We start from the raw sequence: 24,683 nt of genomic DNA on the forward strand, positions 1-24,683 counted from the left end.
CTGCACTGGATCCAGATGTCTTATTTGACATCATAGATCGTTAAGAAAATTAAAATATACCTTCGTATTCGGTTTAAAGGAGGATAGCGACCATAAAGTTTATGCTAGCAATGATGATTTGATGGATGATGACCCAGAATCTCAGTATGTATTCTCTGCAACAGACGATGAAGATGATTCTGAATGGGATGCTGACCGTTTAGTGCTTTTAGTGTAGTTAGCGGCAAAACTAAAGGCTAATGTCAAACATATTCCAGGAAAAAAAGACTTGACCAATGTTCGTGAAATAATTATATTCACAGGAGATACAGGACTGCCCCTGTTTAGAAATCTTGTGAATACTACTCCAGTTTATATTTTTATTTTCCTTTTACTGATAATCTTATCAATAATATAGTATCTTAGACAAACTGATACGCGGAACAAGAATTTGGCTACAAAGGTAAAATATATAAAAAGACTTGTTCAGGAAAAATTAAAACCTTCTTAGGAATAAATTTATTGATAAGTATAAAAAAATATCCCAGTCATAAGGATCATTGGAGCTGAGGCTCTGATTTACATGATCGTTACTTATAGTGAAAGAATGACACATCATTAATTTGGGTGGCCCTTATCACACATTTATCTCAATGACAACACTGTACTTCCAGGACACGGTAACGTTAATTATGACAAATTATATACAATCAGGCCGTTTTTAGAATCTCTGAAAGCAAATTCTTAAAATTGTCCACAGCCACACGATTATGTTACAGTTAATGAGTCCATTTTTAAATATACTAGTTGTGTTCTCATAAAACAACATATACCAAGAAAATTTGTAAAGCGGGAATGTAAGGTGTGGAAATTTATAATCGGGGAATGAAGTTAAACACAATGTGGGCACTCAAGTAGTTAAGACTATGACCTGTGAACTAGTAAATAAAAGTTATTTTGATAATTATTTTACTAGCGTACCACTGATACAAGAACTTTTTGAATAGAAGTTGTATGCTTGCGGTACTGCTGATTCTAGAAGGAAATATTTACCAAAATTTAAAGCTGACAAAAAACTTATAAGCGCGGGAAATACAATTGTTTGATTGAAGTAATTCAAGATAAGCAGCTGTAAAATCACCCGATAAAAGGTCAGTACATTTGTTACCTAATTATTATGACCCCCCTTTAAGCACTACTTGTTTAAGCTCTAGTAAAAAAGGAGAAAAATGGCACACATTAAGAAGTGCCTTACCTCATTTAGCTTAGAGATTATAATAAAACATAAATTTATCAAAAAAAATTGATTCAACTTAGATCATGTGATCTAGTGATCTGCAGGCAGATATGTGAATCCAAGTTGTGATTCACTAGGGTTGAAACCCGTTGTATAGTATTTAATAATATTGTCTAAATATTTGAACTTTTATTGAGTTCTTAAACTATACTATTCTAGCACTTTATCAACTATCCATCTTTGATTCGCCAGTATAATTTAATAATTCTCTGCTTTGATATTCTACTTTATTTTTTCTATTTCACTAAGGTTGGAATTATAGTATCACTCTCTTATTTTAAATAGAGTATATTATTGCTTATTTTGATAAGTTCTGAGATGCATCTCAAATACTGGTTTTCAATAAATTAAAGTCTACATATCCTCTATTTGTGGCATGGTAGTAATAGGTACTACTTTGTAAATGTCATATCGTGACTTGTTCAGATCCCTCTGCAATTGAGATATCTATTGATTTCTTCAATTTTATTTCTGTTTTCTCGTTAGTCGTTGTGATTTTCGTTACTGTATTAAAATATCTTACTAGAAATATCAAATATTTTAATAAAATAAATTTTATTTTAAGAATGCATCTCTCGGTTCCAGTCCAATATACAAAATAGCAACTCCTTTTCTAGATTCTAGCTTTAAACCATCTTCCAAACATTCGATATCTGCTTTATGAACCGGATTAAGATAATGATCATCCTGCACCTAAATAAAATTCCTATCTAAAAAAAACCAAGACTACTAATGATACCAGATAGAATTTCTGGTTAAGTTAAAGATGATATTTAAGTTCAATATCTCAAATAAGTTGTAAATAGTATACCTACAGAAGTTGTAGATTCTCAACTTGGTTTACCTAAAGACGCAAATCGTAAGCCTATGAAGATTTTAGGTAATTTACACCCAATTGCACCTAAATCCAAATATAAAAAATTTTTAACTTCCTTTAAAAACCAGTTTTGAACTTTTGCTAATAATGTATATAAAAAAAAGACGCATTGTGAAGGTAAGATTTAATTAGGTCCAATATACAATATTACTGGGATTCCCATCGTCCCATCATTAATAACTATCCTGTTCTATATATCATTTTGTTATTTTTATTGGTAACCTGAAGTAATGCTAAAAGCTTTTATTTCTTTTAATTAAGCATAAGTACCTTGGTATATAAAATAAAATTTTATACCTCTCACTGGCCATTACACGAAAATTTTTTTTCAGATGAATACACAAAAGATTGGTTCATGGTCGGCAGTCTGGGTAAACTTCTTTTAATACTAGCTGGTTATATATACTTCTGCACCAAACTCGGACCGAGACTGATGAAAGATCGGAAGCCCTTTAAACTGACACGGACTATACAAATATATAATATATTTCAAGTATTTGCCAATGCTTTTTTAGTATATGAGGTAAGAATTTAGTACAGGGTCAGGTATTACAGTTTTTACAAGTCAATATTTGTATCTGAAATAAATATAGGTTTAGGTATCGTTGGTTTAAGGTTATGCTAATAATTGACCAATTTTTAAGCAATACTGCATGGCTTACACAAACTAAAAACAAATTCCTTTGGTATTAACTTACTAATCCAAGCTTTTAAGTTCTCTTTCAAAACCTTTTCTGTCAATATTTGATGGTCTCTTTATATTAGAAGTAAATTCTGTTGTTTTTAATTTTTTTACTTCTTAACCATAGATCTCTACCAGAAGCTTTATTTTGTTTTAATATTTTTTAATACTCTGTTTTCAATTTTTGATTCCAGACATAATAACCACATTTCTAACTATCTAATATCAATTGCCAAAACAATATTCTATCAATTCAACAACATTCATCAAATTTTCAGACTATCTAATTGTAATATTCTGATTTAAAGCCTAATTTCACTTTACTAACATCGAGATTTGGGTTCTTTTAAGTACAGCCACACTTTTGAGGCAGATTATTAAAATTTGTACATAAAGATTGTACATACTACATACTACATACATTTGTACATACTAAATACAGATGATTTTATATGCGACAATCAAACTATCTAAAGTATCTAGTATTGGGTTGCAGTAGAAGCCCGATTAAGCATCTCTCCAGTATTTAGAGCTGCAATATTGAGACCCTATTCAATCTCCTTTTGACCTCTTCATTGCTTAATATTCTGAAATGTAGTCTGTTTACTTATGGCTATTGCTACAGAGTGCATACCCTAAAATCATATTTTGATTCTTCAAATGACTTTAAGCTCCCCTTATGGTTCTGTTTAACATATTTAAGATGCTTTTCTGATATAATTCAAATAATGAAAAATTTTAATATTTAAGATCTAGTATCTTTATAGCGTATGTCAAAAGTCTGATCTTGAGCCCATACCTTTCAATCTACCTACTTTACTTATGCCTATTTTAATTTTTGGTTAAGTCTGGTTTATAGGTCAAAAATATGATTTCTTTATATGACATCCGATAGAGCTTAATATTCACAGAGCATCTACTTGTAAATATTGCTACTGAATGCGTGCCTATTTGCGTCAACTATTGAAAATATTTTTCCGATATAGGTTACAAATAATGCACGTTTTCATTATTCGAGACAACATCTTGAGCCTATACCCTTTAGTGTCTCTACTAGCTTTCACAATTTTCACCTTTCTCGATGACTTAAAGTGCTCTTTGCAGCAAAATCCCGATTAAGCAAGTCTACAGTGTTCAAGACTGTTTAATTCTAAAACAATAAAAAATTCACTTTTTCAACTTTCCATTGCATACCTTGCACAATTTATCCAAATCCTTTTGAAGTACTTCATCAACTTCGTTAATATCATCTTCATTGTTACACGAAAAATAAAACCTGTTGCTGTCCTGAGTTGCACGTTACAGTTAGATTTCATTCTTATTAAATGCTTATGTCTTTTCTTTATAACATATAGTATTTATAACACAACTCCTTATTGAAAGTTAAAAAAGTGTATAAAAAGTCTTTTTTAGAGCGATATTACTCTACTGAGACACTTAATGAAGCCAACGTTTCTACAATGACTTGTTTTCCGTTTAATTATTCTCACGAATTTTGCAATCGAACCAGGTTAAAGGAGATGCTATTTCTACAGTCTAAATTTCAAAAGCTTCACGTTCTCTTTTGTTGATTTTGAATTACCATAAAACATAATGGACTAAAACATTTAGACCTAAAAGGATCAGTACTGTTTTCATCTATTTCCAACCGTTCTTTTATAACTATATTCTTCAAACATGAAACTTATTGCTTTTCATGTTTCTGAAACTGGAACTCAGCCCAATGTAGATCAGAGCCAGTGAAAATTAAAAGAAATACATAATTAATATATCCCTTCTTCTTTCGATACGAGTTTTTTAAAGGAAAGAAGAGTCATCCTTTGCTTCTCTATTTAGGGTTTTCGGATGCTTTATCCTTTGATATACTTTTTTTATTCGAAAAAAAATTCGCTATGTAAAGTTTTCAATCATCAAAATAGTGCAGCCTTCAATAAGCAAGGTCTCGAGTTAAAAATCTTGACGTTGTTCTAGATAAGTATCTCTTTTTGTACCACCTCATCATCCAGTCAGATGGGTCATCGAGTACGTGCATTTTTGGCTATGTACTAAAGAAAGAGCAGAATCATTACAGAGTAGGTACTCCTTTGTCGTGTCTTCTAATTGCATGTTTTACATAGTAGGCTTATGACAAGCAATAAAAGCAATGTATCCCGCATTAGTCTTTCTATATCTCACTCCTTCCAAAAAATATTGGACCATATTAACCGCGTATTCACTGGTATATCCTCACCTTGTTTGATGCATAATTATCTTGTGTCTATAGGTAATATCAAAACTGGACAATGTTTTAAGCAAAAAGTTTTAAGGTGTATCATATTTAAAAATATTATCAGTGTGGAAGATTGATTACTGCATTATTAATAACTTATAGAATATTACCTTTCTCAAAGCTTGTTGAATTCATAGAGATCGCAGCTATTTTTCTCATTTGCTTTATTTGTATTATTTTAGTAAGACACTGATAGGTCAAATTGAACTAGATATTCCTCGTAAGGAAACTTGGCTGTCCGTTCTTTCGTTTTCTGATTCCAACCTACTCGATAGGTTCTTTCTGTAAAAGAAAGTTCTGCCAGTAAAGGTTATCTAATTTGTCTTTTGTTCTTTAGCGATTCTAAAATGTATCTCCCTTAGCATTGCCCTTCTTTAGTACTCTTGCACAATAGAGATGCTATACAGTTTCCTTAATTGCAGCATAATTAGAGTAAGCATGCCTAGTAAATGCAGATGCCACTTAAGTTTACAGTATTTGGTAATAATTCTGCCATAACTCTCTGTGATCTTGGCTGCACTTATTTTTCCTTGTGGAATTTTTCTTAAACATTCGTCTAGCACGTGAAAAATTCGACTCTTATTCATTTCAACGAAGAGTTAAAGCCCTGTGAGTTAGTGACTTGATCTAAGTTTTGCAAACTCATTTACTTTCTTGTTACTCTTTATTTAAGTGTATCCTGAGACTCAAATCAAACTGATTTCCTTCTACCTAACTTGTCCAGACATTCTCCATTAACTTTGAACTGATTTTTTGCACTTCTATGTCCTTTAAAGTTGGCTGTTAGCTTTGAGCGTAAATTATTATTTTTATAAAAGGCTTCTCTCTTTTATTACGGCTTATAGAATGACGAATACCTCTGCTTTAAACACATTATATGTCTTTTCATCGGATAAGCCTTTTTCGTACCGGTGTTGCTCCCACACCTGAGCTTCTAGCAGTTGTCAGATATTCTGGAGTCGTAATATGTAGACCATCTTGATGCTGGATTACTTGGTATTTCTAGTTCAAAGTACCGATGTAGTAAAATGATTTATTTTAGCCCCCAGCTCTTTTTAAAGAAATGTCATGGACAACTTCTTTTCCTCATCCTTTACCAAAGAAATGTTTTGCTGCTTCCCTTTTTTAATATTTCTTGTTTGTTAATGTTAGCTGTAATTGTTTTGCCCACTAGCAATCTCAAAGCGATTTGTTTTATAATAAGTATTTAAGTGTAAATCCTGATCATCTGACCAAACGAGTTGAATGAAATCAAAATTTAAATTTATTTGCTAACAACATTTACATAGGAAGCACTGGTATGTCTACAGTGAAATTACGCAAACGTCCTTGAAACGAAAGGAAAATCGTTTGGTTGGTGACCTTAAAGGCATTTATTTACTAATAAAACTTATGTTTTCTGTAGGGTATACAAAGTGGCTGGTTTACACTTTACGATATGAAATGCCAACCAGTGGACTACAGTGATTCACCATCGGCACATAGGGTAATTTATTTTAATGAATGCAATTTTAAATTTACATAACATTAAATGCTTGTTTAGCTCATCCAAGTAATAGGTGGCTTTTATTAATTATATAATTAATTTTGGTTTATTTGATTAGATGCGAAGAGCGGTATACTACTACTACCTTATAAAACTAACGGACCTCTTGGACACAGTATTCTTCGTGTTAAGAAAAAAATACAATCAAGTCACATTTTTGCACATTTATCATCACAGTTTGATGCCATTTTGTTCCTACGTTGGAGTCACCTTTGTTCCAGGTAAAACTCATTCTTGAATCTTCTATATTATTTAAGTAAATTATTTTTTAGGTGGACATGGTTCCTTACTAGGAGTATGTAACGCATTTGTCCACGTCGTCCTATATAGCTATTACTTCCTTTCTTCCTTGGGTCCTGAAGTGCAGAAGTATCTTTGGTGGAAAAAACACGTCACTAAGCTCCAACTGGTGGGTGTCTTAAGTAAAAATATAGAACCTTTACAAAATTTATGCACAAAATATAATTAGAAATAAAATCGCGAATTGTTAATTGTGAATAATACTGGTGACAGTTTGGAATTTTGTATACTTTTATCAATTCCGTATTTCTTTATGGAGAGGATCAGATAACATGATAGATATCTCACCAATTTTTTTGTTATATTAAGAGTGGTCTGGTTTGCAGACGAATCACACCTATTAAGGCACAAGACTAAAATGTATTGCTAAAGAAAAATCAAAACCGAAAATTTCAAAGGAATTCTAATGAGTTTCTCAAGGAAGTATTTGCAACTCTGATTTACACAAGAGGAAACAAAAGGAAAGCTACCACCAAATTCTGTTGGATAGATAGCTAAGAAAAGGCACTTAAAAACTTTAGAGTCACATCAATTGTGGTACCAGAATGCCTTATAGTACTTAAAAAGCTAAAATGCATTTAGAACTTATATGGGGTTAAATAGCAGAGGTTGAGGTAACATTCTAAAAAAGGAGTTGCTATTTTGTGTATTGGACTAGAATCGAGAGACATTCTTAACATATAATTCTTTTCAATAAAATATTTGACATTTTTAGTAAGACATTTTAATACAGTGATGAAAATCACAAAACAGAAATAAAATTGAAGAATTCAATGGATACCTTAATTGCAGAGGGATCTGAACAAATCATGATATGACATTTACAAAGTACTACCTATTACTACCATACCACAAATAGAGGATATGTAGACTTCAATTTGTTGAAAACCAGTATTTGAGATCCATCTCAAATCTTATCAAAATAAGCAATAATATACTCTATTTAAAATAAGAGAGTGATACTATGATTCCAAACTTAGTGAAATAGAAAAAATTAAATAAAACATCAAAGCAAAAAATTATTAAATTATACTGGTGAATCAAAGATGGATAGTTGATAAAGTGCTAGAATATTATAGTTCAAGTCATATGCATGTTAATTGCTTTCTTTCTTTCAATCTTTCAGATCAGGGTATTCCAAACTACATAGATTTTAGTTAGAACATTTGAAAGAATACCTCACAGGTAGCTTCTTTAGTACAAATTACATCACCAAATTATATATAGTTTGAACTTAATAAAAGTTTAAATATTTAGACAATATTATTAAATAATTTGCAACCGGTTTCAACCCCAGTGAATCATAACTGGGATTCACATATTTGCCTACAAATCACTAGTAAAAGATACTGGTCTAAAGAACAATTTGGGGGGTATACATTTTTGTGACCTATGTTTACTATTCCTGAATATACATAAAATTCTGTAATTGATTATAGACAGTATCAAATCTTTATCGGTCTAACACAACTATGACAGGGTGAATGATGGTAGTTGTCACCATTCGTAAAGTGCGTCCAATGTTCATTCGAAATATTGTTCCTAATTCATCTAATGTAAATTGAAAGTACTGATTCTGTTCTTTTTTGATGGTATTTTGTTGATGGCTCTCCAAAACAGCTCTGCGGATGTTATTCCAAATCATTGTTACAGGTTCTTCCGTAACGAGATATATACTCAAGCTTACGTCGCTTCCCTATGTTAAGCACGTCTATTTTTTTCTCATGCTTCGCAGGACTTCTACCAAGATATCTTGAAAAGCCATATCTCGAAGGCTTCGACCTTTTTTTCAGTAGCCTACGTCCGGATCCAGGCCTTGACTCCATACAGTAGTATCGTAGAAGAACGTAGCATCTCCTCTATCTTTGTGTCTAAAGTCAATGCACCACAGTAAGGGTCTAACTCTAACATAATGAATGTGGACCGTGCAATTGCATTTCGGGACCTGATTTCCTTAGCGTGGTCCTATTACGAGCTTAGGATGGTTCCAAAGGTACAGAAATCTGTCGATTCTTTCCATCTCTGCCAGTAGCGCCCCTGGATCGGAATTGGTACGTTCGTTGGTGCTGATCGTCATGAACTTGGTTTTCCTGATGTTCAGGTGTAGTCATCGCTTGTACTTCATACGATCCAGTAATAACCCTAGGTGTCCTAGGCTGGTTTCCAGCAGCACAGTATCATTGGCGTAGCAGAGGTTGTTGATATGTTTCTAGTTTATTTGGATTCCCAGTTCATAGTTCGTGAGAGCTTCAGCGAAGATTATTTCAGAATATTTGATGTGTTAAAAAGAGCCAGCAAGAGCAGACAGCCCTGTCTCATTTCTCGCATGATCTTCACCTGATCAGTCAGTTGATCTTCTACTTTTACTTGCGCAGGCTGGTTCCAGTACAAGTTGATGATCATTTGAATGTCCTTTTTATCTGTACCTTTACTTTGCAGGGCGGTGATAAACTTCCGATTTTGACAACGCTTTAGTGTAATTAAGCAAATAAAGGTAGGTGTCATAACTGACATCACTGCATCTCTAAATCAGAATTTGCAGAGTACAAAGAACTTTGCTGCGTGTGCCTAGGGAATGGCACAATTCAAACTGCGTTGCTCCGATATTTTTTTTGTAGATCCTAGCGTGCATAATTTTTTGAAAGATTTTGATCGCATAAATCATAAAGCTGATAGTCCAAATCTCGCACGTCTTCGCAGATCGATTCCTTACTCGCAGGAGCATTTCTTAGGCTATCAACTATACTTGCACTCTGATAACTTCGAAAGTTTAAATTTAATTCCTTTGCATCCCAAATAGTATTTGTATGGCCTCCTCTTGTGAATCTAATGCAGTTTGTTTCATTATTTTTCCTTCGGTCGGTTTTGAGATATTTCAGTTTCAGTGGGATAATTAAAACACGCTTTGGAGTGTCAACTGAGAGGACCTTTGGGATAATTAAGTTTAAGTGAAGGAAGGTTGGGAAAAGTGAAACATTGCTACCAAAAGTCACAGCTACAAACAATATTAGCAGCCAGTCCTCTGGAATGAATATGGCATTGGACAGCTCACCTTCATAATTTCACCTGGGATTTCATGCGGACCTGTGTTTTCTTAGACTGGTCTAGACCTCGCTTTACCTCATTCTCTAGTATTGTCGTTACTGTCATGCAATACATTTCTGGAGGGTAACCTCGATGGTTCCGGGAAAGTTATTCGATATAGACTTTCCATGATCATATTTGCCTCAACTATCGTTGCTGGGTTTCCGTCTTTGTCCGTAAGAAGGGTTGTGGGTCTCTGCTTGTATTGCACATCAGTGGCATCTCGGATCCTCCGGCGGATGCTCGTTTTCTGTTAGTGATGTGAAATACTTGACATTAACTCGTAGAGGTCCTTCAGAGTAGCACATGATGGCAATGGGCGTGAATGTAATAAAAATGCCAGATATAACGTATTTATGATTTGTCTACAAGAAATACAACTGATTCAATAACTTTGATCATTAGAAAATAGAATTCAATAATTGGATCGTTAAGCAATCTGCTGCCTTTGCGGACAAAATAATTTTTAGGAAAAAGGCCCATTTCCATCTCAATGGGTTCGTTATTATACTAAAGTGCTGCATTTGGTTTATGTTCTGAAATTTCAATTTTTTTTTTAAAACGAGATCGGTAATGCGGTATTAGTAAATGACAAACATACTTGTACCATAATAATACTGTTTCTTGTATATTTATAAGGAAGGTATTGATCTGGACTTGATTTTGATAGGATCTCAATCAACGGGAAATAAAAAAGCTTCTTGTGTTTGAAAGAAAAGTTCTTAGGATAATGTTTGGATAAAATAGAGATGAAACAACAGGAATGTGAATAAGAAGCCACAATGCTCAATTCGCGATATTGTATGAGAGTAAAAACATAAAGCTTACCGAATGAGAAATGCAGGTCATGTAGTAAGATCAAAAACCACAGATTGATAAAGACAGTATTCCTTGAGATGAAGATCATTCGGTAAACCTAGAGAAAAATGAAAAAATGCTGTCGTAGCAGGTTTGTCTAGAATAGGAGTTCAGTAGGGGCAAGTCAATGCATAGGATCGTAGGAGATGGAGAGCAATAGTAAATAGCGCCACAAAGTTACAATATACAATAGCGACCCAAGATTCACCCAGAGTTGTAAAGCCAGGAAAAAAAAAGGAAGAAAAAGATGAAGAAGAAGAAGAAGAAAAAGAAGAAGAAGACGAAGAAGAAGAAGAAGAAGAAGAGAAGGACATTGCCCTTAGTCATACCGCTCATAAAACATTAACGATCTTGTACAAGTTGACACCTGGCCATATAATTTTCTGATTTGCCGACCATTTTCTGCAATTTAACCTCTCGAGACTTCTGTTTGAGATATGATCTAAAGTAAAGCTTTTATACAGATAAGCCTACAACTATTAAAGCATTAAAGACTGAAATTAGATGTGGAATCAATGAAATAACGCCACGAATGGACTATGCAGATAAGGATGATGAGCACCAGAGACATGCTTCTTATATCATCTAATAGTAATCCCGCATTTAGTTTATGAAGAACACTAAGGAAGACTACATTACTGAAAAAGTTAGTGACTACAGAAAAGCTTATCATTGCACTGAACGAGAATCATCAACTTTTTAATTAAAGCAACAATTAAGACTTACCCTGATGGTTTACAGGGGGATGGGAAAAATACTTCAGGGAATGTCTCTCTAGAAATATTTAGTATTGATAGTTCCTGAATAGACCAGAAATAGAAAGAGTTCTTCTGCCTGTTTTATTGCTTACACAGTAAATTGACATATTCATATTCAGTAATCCCAAATTTAAATTTGAACATAGTTTAACACATTTAAGAATTAAGAATATCTTATCATAGAACAGACAACAGTGGTAACACAGGTGACACTTGATATTTAATCGTTCCAGGAATATTAAAATTGCTAACACGCATTATTCCCTTAACGTTCCTAGAAGTGCTACATAAATTTCAAAATACACATATAATGCTTGTTAGGTTGTATGAAAACATAAGGAAAATGATATTTATACTCTATTAGCGTAAAAAACTATTATCTAAAACGTTAAATTTAATCAATTAATGAATAAAACACTAGTTACACACAGTTAACAGAGAGCCTAAGTCAGGAATATACAAGTCTATTTTTATTTACACAATTTTCAAACTACTCTTTATATTATTTTATATTTTAGGTTCAATTTGTTATCATCCTAGTCCACAATGTTCAAGTCCTGCCCAGAAATTGCAACTATCCAAAAATCTTCAACGTCCTGCTATCAATCCAAGCTGGGTACTTCATCTACCTCTTTGGCTCCTTCTACGTTAGAGCCTACATAGAGAAAAAACCTCAAACAACCATAATCAAAAACGAACTTAAAGAAAAAGTGGAGGAAAATGGCAACACTATTATCCCAAATGGTAAACACCAATTCAACGGAATGCACAATGGCCATAGTACTCATACCTCGAATGGGTATATTTCAAATGGTCACGCTTTAAATGGAAACGCCACCACCATTAAACAAGCCAAAAGTAATTAGCGAATTAGGGTTTCTATTTGTATACTAGTTATTATCGAATATAATAAATTGAAATGGTCGGTCCAGAGCCGGATATGGTTTTGGGCGTTTCTTTGCTCAACTACGGAGCTGTGATAGTTTATTCGGTTGGAATAATAAAGAACTCGGAAGTTCGTCCGAGTACGCAGCTTTAAAGGTATTATATGAGGCTCTTGCAACATAGGAATACGACAAAATAATAATATTTGAAGTCATAAAATTAATTAGATATTAGGGTAAGAGGTGTGATAATAGAAGTTAAGACCAAAATATTTCGGTTAATATTATTGTTTTTCTTACTTTTTTGAAATTAAGGTTAATGACTATTTTAATAATATGATGTTTTTAACAGAGGCATAGTTTTGTGAGGGTGCAACTATTTAGTAATGCCACCTCAGAATTCAGGGAGAAGTCCATGTATTTTTAATCCGTTATAAATCTAGAAAAGCTTGGGTTTTATAAAGAAATAATTTGGTCAACTATTATCTATATACACATTTGACAAACTCAAGTCTTACGTGTGGAAGTTACGTATTCTCTTGGAAAATAAACTTACTCTATTCTTACCATATTAATAGTCTAATGCATAATTCATTTAAGTTTAATGTTCAGTCACAAAATACCGTCAAGAAAATTTTAAGAAAATTTAAGTCAAAAGCAATTGGTCGTGATAATTTAAACTTAAAGCTTATATTGCTCTGTTGTCCATTTATAATACCACATATTACTCATTTGATAAATTCATGCATAATATGAAATATATTTCCGACCAGTTGGAAACTAGCTAATATACTTCCATTGCCCAAAGTAAAAATCCAAAAGAATTTAGCGACTTACGTTCAATTTCTTCCTATATTATCGAAGGTTCTAGAGAGATGTTTTGAGCAGCAAATTATGTTGTTTTTAAACAGTAATTCTATCCTTCCTTTGAACCGGTCTGGATTCCGTTCTAATCATAGCTGTGCGACCGCTCTATGCGATGTTACGGATAATATTATTCGATCTTTAGATGAAAACGAATCCGTTGTACTAATGATGCTAGATTATAGCAAAGCTTTCGATATGCTTAACCACGAGCTTTTATTGTCGATACTTGGCTTTATAGGATTTTCTAATGCTGCAATGAAACTCGTGGAAAGCTTTATCACACATCGAAAGCAAAGAGTTTGTTTAAATGACAATTTTTCGGAAGACATGGCTGTAGTTATAGGAGTTCCTCAGGGCAGTGTTCTTGGTCCTCTTCTTTTTTTGATTTATACGTGCGTTTTGTTTAATTAAATGTTATATTATGCTGATAATACTCAGTTGATGTTAACTTTTGATTGGTCAAATCCGGGCAATGCTGGTGACTGTTTAAGTGACTTGTCAGGTCTATATAACTTATCTATAAAACATGGCTTACAGTTAAACTCTAAGAAATCTGTTGCGATGTTATTTACCAAAAAAAATTTAAGGCAGCACCTATTGAAAAATTGAAAGATACAAATTAATAACGAGCCTATCGTATTTCAAGATATTTGCAAAAATCTCGGTTTGTACATTGATGTAGGATTAAGATTTTCATATTATGTGACATCAAAATTGCAGAAAACTTATTCAGTGTTATATACTTTATATCCGCAGCGCCATGAGTTAAATGTGGATAATGTGCGACTCTCTCATTCTTTCTCATTTTAACTTTTGTAATACTATGTATGGCCCTTGTTTACGACAGAGATAAAAAGCGTATACAAAAGTTACAAAATATACGTATAAGGTTTATTTTTGGTATTCGCAGGCCATATGGAGTGTCGCACAAGTTAAAAGATATAAAAAAAAGTATAAAGTGGCTTAATATGTCATCGAGGAAAAAACTACATTATGTGGTATTTTGCTACAATATTCTTAAGATGAGGTGCCCCCAATATCTTTTGGATAGGGTGGTATTTAGAGCTGATATTCATAATCAGGCTAATGTCAGAAATAGACGGCGGCGGCGTTTAGATATTCCACGACATCGAAAAGAAATTTTTAAACGATCATTTTCTTATAATATTGCATCTGTAGTAAACAAATATATTACTGATCTTTCGCTAACGACAAACGGCTTTGGAAAATGCATGAAATCTAAGCTCCAGAATATTATTTAAAAACAGAGAAATGCATTTAAAAAAATGAATTTTGGATTTGTTATAGGTTTTTATTTTTGTATATTCTCTTTTTCATTTTATTTATGTAAAAATGTTTTAAATGTGTTGCCTCGATTTTTGTGCACTATTTATTTATTTTTCTTTGGGTACTTACTATTAGATACTTTTTTTGGATGAACTATTCTACTTTATAGGCTACAACAGCCCTCAACTACGTTGAAAAGCTGAAATTATGCCTTTTAATCCGCATCTTGTCTGTCATTTTTTGTTACAATCATGTTTTTGTACAGCTTTGTAAACATATGTATATGTGGATTAATAAACGGTATTATTATTATTATTCACAGGTAAAAAAGATTTAGCCACTCGTGTATATACAGGGTGTCCCAAAAGTCAACGATAAGCCAAAAAGAACAATAGACCAGGTGCTCAGAGATTTAAAAAAAATACTAAAAAAAATCTATCTTGAGTACTTTTAAAATTATAGACATTCATAGAAAAACCGAAAAAAATTGACAACCCCTGTTGATCTTTTTAGTAGTGCGGCCACAAATTTTTGAATTTCTTAACAATTTTTATTTTAATGTAACCCTGAATAACCCGCGATAAATTACAAAACTTAATTCAAACAAAACTGTTTACATTTTTACGAAATTATCAGATTTTTGCGCTTGTGTTGAAAATTGTGTCTTTTGACCATTATTTTCCAAATTTAACTAACTGTTCTGGAAAAGAAAATTACTTCACTCTTTGGGAAGTGATTCTAAAAGTTGGCGTATCTAATCTAGATTTCAAAATGGTAAGACACTTGCTATATTATTGCTTCAATAGGTGTGTATTTTTATTTTTTTTAGTACATAGTCAAATGTACGCCGCTGCTCTAAGCTAAGTTAATTTTATAGTCAAAATAAGTAATGGAACAAAATCAAAGTAAATAAAACAAAACTTTATTAGAATAACAACAAATGCTCCAATTGTTTGCTCTCATTCCTAATACACATTCTAATCCTTTTTAGAAAAGATCGCGTTATTAATCGGGCAAATCTTCCATTGTTGATCTGTTCAGCGGCTGCCTGTATTTTTTGGCGCAGATCAGCTACCTCTTCAGGATTGTTGTAGACTTTGTCTTTTATTGCTCCCTAATAAAAGAAATCCAAATGATTTAAATCGGGTGAACGTGGCGGCCACGCGATTGTTCCACCCCGCCCTATCCACCTGTTCGGATATTCTCTGTCCAGAAATTCCCTTACTAGACGAGCATAGTGGGCCGGGTAGCCGTCTTGTTGAAACCACGTGTTTCGGTAAATATCAAGTGGCACATCTTCTAGTAAGTCTGGTAAATGATTTTCCAAGAAATCTAGGTAAACTTCGGCGTTCAGATTTTCCGGCAACTCAAATGGTCCAATAACTCTACCATTAAGTATTCCTGTCCACATGTTTACTTTAAACTGGTATTGTGACCGGTCCTCTCGCTGTAAATGTGGATTTTTCACATGCCACTCAAGTAAGTTGTGGAGATTTATGTATCCATCCTTCTTAAAAGTCGATTCATCGGACCATAAAATTCTTTTCAAGAATCGCGGAGTTTCTCTATGTCTTTGCAACATTATTTGACAAAATTCAAGTCTTGCCGGGTACTCTCGAGGTAATAAACTTTGTACTCGTTGTACGTGGTACGGATGTAACTGGTTTCTTTTCAATATTCGATGTGCCGAACTTTTAGACACGCCTGTCCTGGTTCCTATTCCACGTACTGAGATAGTCGGATTTCGTGCAATTTGTAAGACTTCGGCTTCGTAGGGCAAGCGCGGTCTGCCTGCAGCACCCATTTGATTTGGAAATCGGCCCTCTAGAAGTAATTAATGCACATTTAGAAATACTCTGTAATCTGGATAACGCTCTTCATTTGGGTACCTTTGACCATACAGTCTAGAGGCAGTATTAGCATTTCATCGACATTCTCCATAGATGAGATGCATGTTAGCATATTCCCGAGCAGTATAACGATCTGGCATCGTTTCGTTTACTAATTACACAATCACACAGGTATCGATAGTCCAGAAAAGAGCCAAAATCCAAATCAAGTCCAATAAGCCAAGAGTAGCGGCGTACATTTGATTATGTACTAAAAAACCTAAAAATTCACACCTATTCAAGCAATAAGTACCTTACCATTTTGAAATCTAGATTAGATACGCCAACTTTTGAAATCACTTGCCAAGCAGTCAGGTAATTTTCTTTTCCAGGACAGTTAGTTAAATTTGGAAAATGATGGTCAAAAGACACAATTTTCAACACAAGTTGCGCAAAATACTGATAATTTCTTAAAAATGTGATCAGTTGTGTTTGAATTTAGTTCTGTAATTGATCGAAAGGTTATTTAGGTTTACTTTAAAAAAAATTGTTAAGAAATTCGAAAATTTGTAGCCACAGTACTAAAAAAGTCAACAGGGGGTGTCAATTTTTTTCAATCAATCAATTTTTAGGTTTTTCTATGAATGCCTAAAATTTTAAAAGTACTCAAGATAGATTTTTTTTAGTATTTTTTTTAAATCCTTGAGCACCTGGTCTATTGCCCTTTATCGGCTTATCGTTGACTTTTGGGACACCCTGTAGATAAACGACAGAACTAGTAGAAAACACATAAATAATTCGATGGATTTTAAGCCTAACATACATATTATATATTTCACTGTTTGTACCTAAACAGTATCGTCCTTTTGTTGATGAATATGTTTTACACATAATAAACTTTAGTATTGAGATGAAATATTTTCCTGCTGCATGGAAAACATCAATTGACAAACTATTACCAGAAATCAAAAATCCTAATACTCTTTTTCTCTTCTGGCGCCTGCAAATTCTGTCAGGATTTTGGTCTCTTATTCGATATAAACTCATTTCTATCAAGCACTTTACCCCTTTCTTTATTAAGCACTTTACCCTTTCTTGTTTTATTATTTCAGTCCAAAGTCGCCTACTTTGCTTAGAATAATCTCTGCCTTATCTGATCTGACTATCAGTGTGAATAGGTTCAGCTAATCACTAACTAAGGGTAAGAAAGGACTCTAAGGGAAATCAGAGGAGGAAGAGTAACAACTACAGTCGGGGTTTCAAAATCTTTTCAATCAATTGTTTCATTATTCATTTAATTTCCAATAAAATTATTTTTGAGATCTTTTATTAATCCAACGATGAAAAGTTTAATTTTTCTGCCATTTTGAAGGTTTTTCTAGTGTGATCTTCTGACCCATCTTAGTATTTATTGCACATATCGCATTGTCCTTTAATATGATGATGTTTCTAAAGCGTACAATTCTAGTGGGGTTTCTATTATAGTCTATCATGAATAATAATAATACATTTATTTCCAAACATACAAATTTTAAATACAAAATACTTATTCTACTTTACGTACAAGTACAAGGAAGAAATAAACGATTAGTACCGAAGCTGCTCTATTTAGAAGCTTGTTGGAACTTTTTCTTTAGAGATATATATAGTATCAATTTTTGAATGATGGTTAATTCCTGTAAGTGGGAATCCCGGACACCCCCCACCATCATCAATCCATATGTCAAATGAGATTGAACCAAGGAATAGTATTTTATGGACGGTGATGCAGTAATGATTGACTAATTTCTAAAGCACCTATTTGGGGAAAATTTCTGGTGTAAGAAGTAAAACTAATATATTTTGTTTTTTGCCCATTTAATGTTAGTTTGCTTTTCCTAAACCAATCTGCAATTAATTGAAAATCATTTTCAGCTGTTTGTTTTAGGGCTTGCCAGGTCTCTCCTGTGTAGACAACAATTGTGTCGTCGGCGAAACTTATGATTCTTCCCACAGTTCTTATAGAAAAAAGACTATTTATATATATAATAAATAAAAGTGGTCCCATTACAGTGGCTTGGGGTACTCCACATTTAATATCTCTCATTTCGCTATAAGTGTTGTTAACTTTTACCACTTGTTTGCTACCTGTCAAATAACTTTCGATAATTTTATTGGCCGAATGCCGCAACTTTTTAATTTTTTTTAGAAGTATTGAGTGGTTAACCGTGTCAAATGCTTTTGTTAGTTCTACAAATATACCTAAGATTGGTCTATTTGCATCCAATGCGTCATTTAGCTTTTCCGTTAATTTAATAATGACATCCTCGGTCACGTCTTCTCCCGAAACCCACATTGGTTTGGGGATAAATATTTACTCTTTGTTTCAAAGTCATTTCAATTATCTTGGATACATTCGAAATTAGGGAAACTGGTCTAAAATTATTTACATCATCCAAAGATTCTGATTTATGAAGTGGTATAACAGTGCTCATTTTTAGAACATCCGGAAAAACACCTGTACTAAAGCATAAATTTGTTATTAGACATAAAGGCTGTGAAATATATTTGGACATGTTTTTCGAAGTCTCTGATTGAAGATTGTCATGCCCTGGTGCTTTATTATTTTTTAGTTGGTGTATTGTTTTTTCAACTTCTTGCTGATCGGTGAAAAACAAAAACATATACTCTTTCACACATGGTTTTATATATTTTCTATTTACTCCCGGTACTCGTGTGTTTCAGATATTGTATTTTTGTTAGTTTATTTCTTACTCTTTTTCAAGGAAGAAGACAAAGTATAAACTTCTTGCTTCCCTTCAAAATTTCTAGCATCAAAAAGCTTCCTTTTTAAGTGTGATTGTGACTTTAACTTATAGGTATTTAAAACTCATAATTGATGTAATTATTTGATTCTTTGCTGCTAGTTTAAAACTATTCGATTTTTCGGACATTGAGTGAATGACATTCGGACATTGATCGATATGGTCATGGCAATAATACATTTTACTATAGTGTTTTGAAATCTTTATTCAGTAATCGTTGTAGATTATCTTTATCATTAGTGGCCTACTACAAGTTGTTCTCTGATCCTATAAATGTACTGTTATTGATGGTGAACAGTTTTTTGGTAACTAACCATTCCAGGGTCAATGATTATATATTTTATGAGTTTACGGATATTTGCAAGTCTCGATTTATTATTGAAATTACTATATTATTGAAATTAATTGCCTTAGATAATGAATGAATTGCCTTAGGCAGATAATGAATATCGCATCTCATCTAAACCTTCTTGTTCTTCACATTTTATCTGGATCGTTTTACTTTTGACGATATAATTTTTTAGCAACTTTATGACTGAACTTAAAAAACTTATTTTATTATTTTTTAGTTTTTTCTCCTCCTCTTAAGTATAGGAATGGTTAATTATCTTATGAATTTTATTTCTTATCCTCACACCAAAAGCCTTGAGATGTTTAACATTCTTCTACTTATCACACTTCTTTTACATAAACCTAATTTTATTTATGACTTCGTATTGACTTTTTAATGAACCCGATTTTGAACAGGTTTTTGATTATCCTTGACTATGTACATCACACGTGCGTGATGAGTTTTAAATATTTTAATACTGTTACGCGTTATTGTTTACTATTATGGGGGAATCAATATTTTCTAATTAAATTTAAGACCTGAATTATAACGGTTTTTTTTGTTACCCTTGTATATACCTTAGTTAATTTTATATTAATGATTACATTCTAATGTACATTTTAGTATAGGGTTAATTTTTAATGTATTTTGTACAATTTTCTTATATTAGCAAGAGAGTACATTATTTGGGGAATTAAATTATATTAATTGTAATAAATTATAAATATTTACAAGGAGTTTAAAAAATTGATTATATGAAAAGGGTTTATTTATAGATTAGTTGTTTAAAAAAAAGCGAAGCCTTTTTTCTTGCCGGGAAATAGTGCAAATACTGTTTCTTAACTGTTTTTTTTGTATATATTTTCAAGTAATAAATGATATTCCGTAAATATATTTGTTTCATTTAAAAATGCTCAAGTTTTTAATTCATTGCCTTTAAATTGTTTCCACACAAAGTTAAATATCGTCGCAATTTGAATTGAATTCTTTACCATTATCTGTTATACCTGTATAGCACCAGGTCACACCTTCATCGCGGTGAAGGTCATCCGATGCCCCATGATTAGTGGTGATAGTCTTCATTCTGAGGACACCGGAGCGATCAGAGTATGTCACAGAGATTTTTGACTTACAAAGCATTAAGCTTCCGCATCTGGCAGCATCTGAGGACGGAAACTGAGACATGAATCACTTCATGGTAAACAGAGAAGTTCCTCTCCAACATAGTCGAGATGCCGCCGCTGAATTGGCAAGCATCATAAGTGGTATAACTGGAAAAATTATAACGCTGGTAACGCGGTCATTTACAGATCAGTACCTCAGAGGTAAACTGTACTACCAAAAACGTAAGTCCATTTTTTACCAAAATTGAGTTTTCTGTACTAAGTCACATTCGCGTCCAGAGGTAAATCGTACTATATGGACTTAGCACAGCGTACTAAAAAAGTTATGTCCAGTGGCATGGACTTGATACAGTTTTCATTCATCATATTTAGCACGTTTAGGCTTGTCTTCTACCGTGGAACCCTTTAATAATTCGGTAAATTAAATTTAGTGTTTTGCTAGCTTCTAATGAATATGGACGTTTTACGCGGTTATGTCTTCGAGAACTGCGAAAATTTTTGCAGCTTTAGAAAACTGCAATTTTTGGATATAAGTGAGGATATGCCAAATACAAGTATGTAAATTTTTTTTGCTCTTAGTTGGTTTAATTGTTTTGCTCCAACCGACAAGAAAATCGTACATTGAACGGAAATATTCATGCGCAATAGGCGAAATAAGTGCGCAGTACGTTTATTTTTGTTATTGCGTTATAGTTATTTACCTAACTAGTGCGGAAAGTGGTACTTTTCCGCACGCGATGGCAGTTGCACGAACGACGCGAAGTGGAGTCCGGACAAGCCATTAAGTTGCGGAAAAGGCACTTTCGCGCAAGTTAGGTACAAAATTTTTCCCAAAAGAAATTCCAGTTATAAGAGACCTACCAAAACCAGTCAGTGAGAAAAAATACAAAGACCTTCAAAATTTATTACAGTGGGTCCCAAAAATATTTCATCATTTTTACCAAAATCTTCCTTATGTTCCGTCTCAGTAAATAAGAATTAGTGAAAAACGCGACAACAGCGTGAATAACTGAAGCGCGCTGGTTTGATGTTGCAGCGGTCCTGTCAAAAGAGAGACTCTTCTCGCTTCTCTCACGTTACGTTCACGTTCACGACTCGATTAATAACTTTAGGCTGTAGGAAGCATAAAAGCATACAATTTGTACTTTTAATTTTAAATAAATACATAAAAAGTAAGGAGAGTCTAGTTCCCTCATGGGTGGTCCTTCAAAGAAGATAAAGTGAACCTCGACACAACATTTTGGTCCAATCGAGCGGATTCAAGATCCAAGCAACACGGCCTATGGTGGTAAACAATGGCGGCGAATGGAAAAATCTGAAGCCTGCATCTCGACACACGAATAAGGTTAGATCGTTCTATGCTTCCTATCCAGCCTATCCTTCACGTTAATCCTTCTTTCACGTATTTTCTCGTAGTTATTCTCGTTTCCGTAGTATATTATGTAGTTAGAAATTGGTATTCGCATATTTCATAATTTTATTGACTCGGCCATATTGCAAAATTCCTTGTTCTCGTTGTGTGTACACGTAATCGGAGCGTCAAGCGGCGTTGCCAAATCACTCGATTTTTCACGTATGTATTTGTATTTATCGTATATTGTTAATTTACACGAATTTTTTAAACGGTCGTTGATTTTACACGGTGTATCTCGTTTGCCTAAGCATTTGGCATATTGACACGAAAGTATTATCGAGTTTAAGAGCCCTTTTTCACAAGAATCGAGCCAAAAATGGGTAAGAAAAATATAACCATTGCCGATGATGAAATTCAGGAATATAAGCACGCACGTGAAGTAATATGTGAAAGATTAGATCGGGTTTCTAATTTTTTGCGCGAATATAAAGACGAAATATTTCAAATCGAAACGCGTTTAAAGAGTGTTGAAGAGGACTTCTCGGAATTTGATCGGATTCAGACACGGTTAGAGTTCTTATTGCCAGAAGAAAAAGACTACCGTTTAGACACAGAATCTGAATTTTATAGGGTTATCTCGTACGCGAAGAAACTTTTATCCGAATACGAATTTAATCAACGCGCGAAAATAAATTCTTCCGGTTTGGCAATGCTTCAACCTCAGCAAACGTTGGCATTGGGCACGGGCGCTGTAGCCAAACTACCAGACCTGGGGTTGCCAAATTTTCATGGAAAGTACGAGACTTGGTATGGGTTTATAGATGTTTTTAATTCGGTGGTAAATGATAGGCACGATCTCAGTGAAATCGATAAGTTTTTATACTTAAAGATTTGTTGTAAAGATGACGCGCTAAAACTAATTGATTCTTTAGACGTAACCGCGGTAAATTATACGATCGCGTTAGATTTATTGAGAAACCGCTATGAAAATAAAAGGGCAATCATAAATCACCATGTAAATAATATTTTGTTTAATCTGCCAAACGTAGTAAAAGAATCATCCGCCCAGCTACGAAAGCTACTCGACACTTTACACCAACATAAAACGGCCCTTGAAAAGTTAGAATTACCCGTGCGATATTGGGACACGCTTCTAATTCCCATCGTTTTACAAAAGCTTGATGACAGAAGTAAAAGAGAATGGGAAAATAAACAATCGAACAACAGTTTACCAACTTTGCAAGAATTAACCGAATTTTTAACTAAAAAATGCTTCACGCTTGAGGCAATTAACATTAATTTTGACAGTACAAAATCGGCAAATCGCGAAAATACACATCCCCAACCTCAAAAGAAAATATATATAAACAACCCAAAGTGTTTTTATTCCACCCCTAACCCGAATGCCTTTAAAAACAAATGTTATATTTGCCACGAAACAACTCATTTCATCTATTACTGTCCTCGCTTTATAAATCTATCATTATCCGAAAAATATAACGAAGTAAAAAAGCACAGGTTATGCACGAATTGCTTGAGACCGGGGCATTCAAAATTCGATTGTAAATCCAGGGGGTGTAAAAAATGTGAATTAAAACACAACACATCTCTGCATAACGATCAGTATCGACCCGCAACGAGAAAACCTCCGCCTCACAACGGCAACACTTCCTTTCACCAGCGCCACTTCGGACGGAGAGAAACCGAAGCCACGCCGATGACGTCGCAGCGGGAAAATCAGCAGCAGCAGCAAGCGCAGCAGCAGTCAAGACACGGCGAAGTAAATCAAAGAGATGGAGAAATAAGAAACTTCGATGATTCACGCGACTCTGATGGACGAGCTGATGTCATGAGGGATCAAATCAGGCCGGGCGTTCATAGTTTCTGCAGTATGGATGGTTTTAATTGTAAGGATGTAAATAGGAACGATAATAATGAAATAAATGAACCAAGAATGTCTGATGAATCTATTTCTTACTCGACATTTAATAAAAATCACGTCCTATTATCGACTGCAACGATATTTATTGCCGACAATATCGGGTGTTGGCATAAATGCAATGTTTTACTCGATTCGGGAAGCCAGTCAAATTTAATTAGCCAATCCCTATGTAAAAAACTAAATTTATCATGTGAAGAAATAAATTTACCGTTATCTGGAGTTAACCAAATCGTGACGAATATCTCGCATCGTGCTTACACAAATATAAAATCGCGATTTAATACTTTTCAGATAGGTTTATCATTTTTAGTTTTACCCGTTATAACAGAAAAATTGCCACTTTTTAAATTTGATAAGTCCTTATTAAATTACCCTAAAAACATTAACTTAGCAGACGAAAAGTTTAATGTGCCAAAGGAAATAGACGCGTTACTCGGTGCTGGCATATTTTTTGAATTGCTCGAAAGCGAAAAAATAAAACTAGGAAATAACATGCCAATCCTACAAAAAACCTGTTTAGGATGGATTTTTAGCGGGAATTTAAGTTTTAACGAACAATACGAAAAAACAGTTTGTAATTTTGCGAAAATTACGAATCGGGACTTAGACGA

The 24,683-nt window shown here is 33.6% G+C and overlaps 1 protein-coding gene across 1 annotated transcript in view; it reads left to right on the forward strand.

Annotated features, from left to right (window-relative positions):
- The window catches only part of LOC126746094 (elongation of very long chain fatty acids protein 7-like), a 120,809-nt gene extending 100,499 nt beyond the window's left edge, over positions 1-20,310 (forward strand). The window contains exons 3-7 of the mRNA XM_050454201.1: positions 2,486-2,676; positions 6,510-6,590; positions 6,709-6,871; positions 6,923-7,059; positions 12,169-20,310. Coding sequence (XP_050310158.1) covers positions 2,486-2,676; positions 6,510-6,590; positions 6,709-6,871; positions 6,923-7,059; positions 12,169-12,516 — 920 coding nt within the window. The 3' untranslated portion in view covers positions 12,517-20,310. The remainder of the gene's footprint in view (positions 1-2,485; positions 2,677-6,509; positions 6,591-6,708; positions 6,872-6,922; positions 7,060-12,168) is intronic.
- Positions 20,311-24,683: the final 4,373 nt, after the last annotated feature.

This window comes from Anthonomus grandis, chromosome 17, assembly GCF_022605725.1.
Source record: "Anthonomus grandis grandis chromosome 17, icAntGran1.3, whole genome shotgun sequence".
Taxonomy (NCBI): Eukaryota; Metazoa; Arthropoda; class Insecta; order Coleoptera; family Curculionidae; genus Anthonomus; species Anthonomus grandis.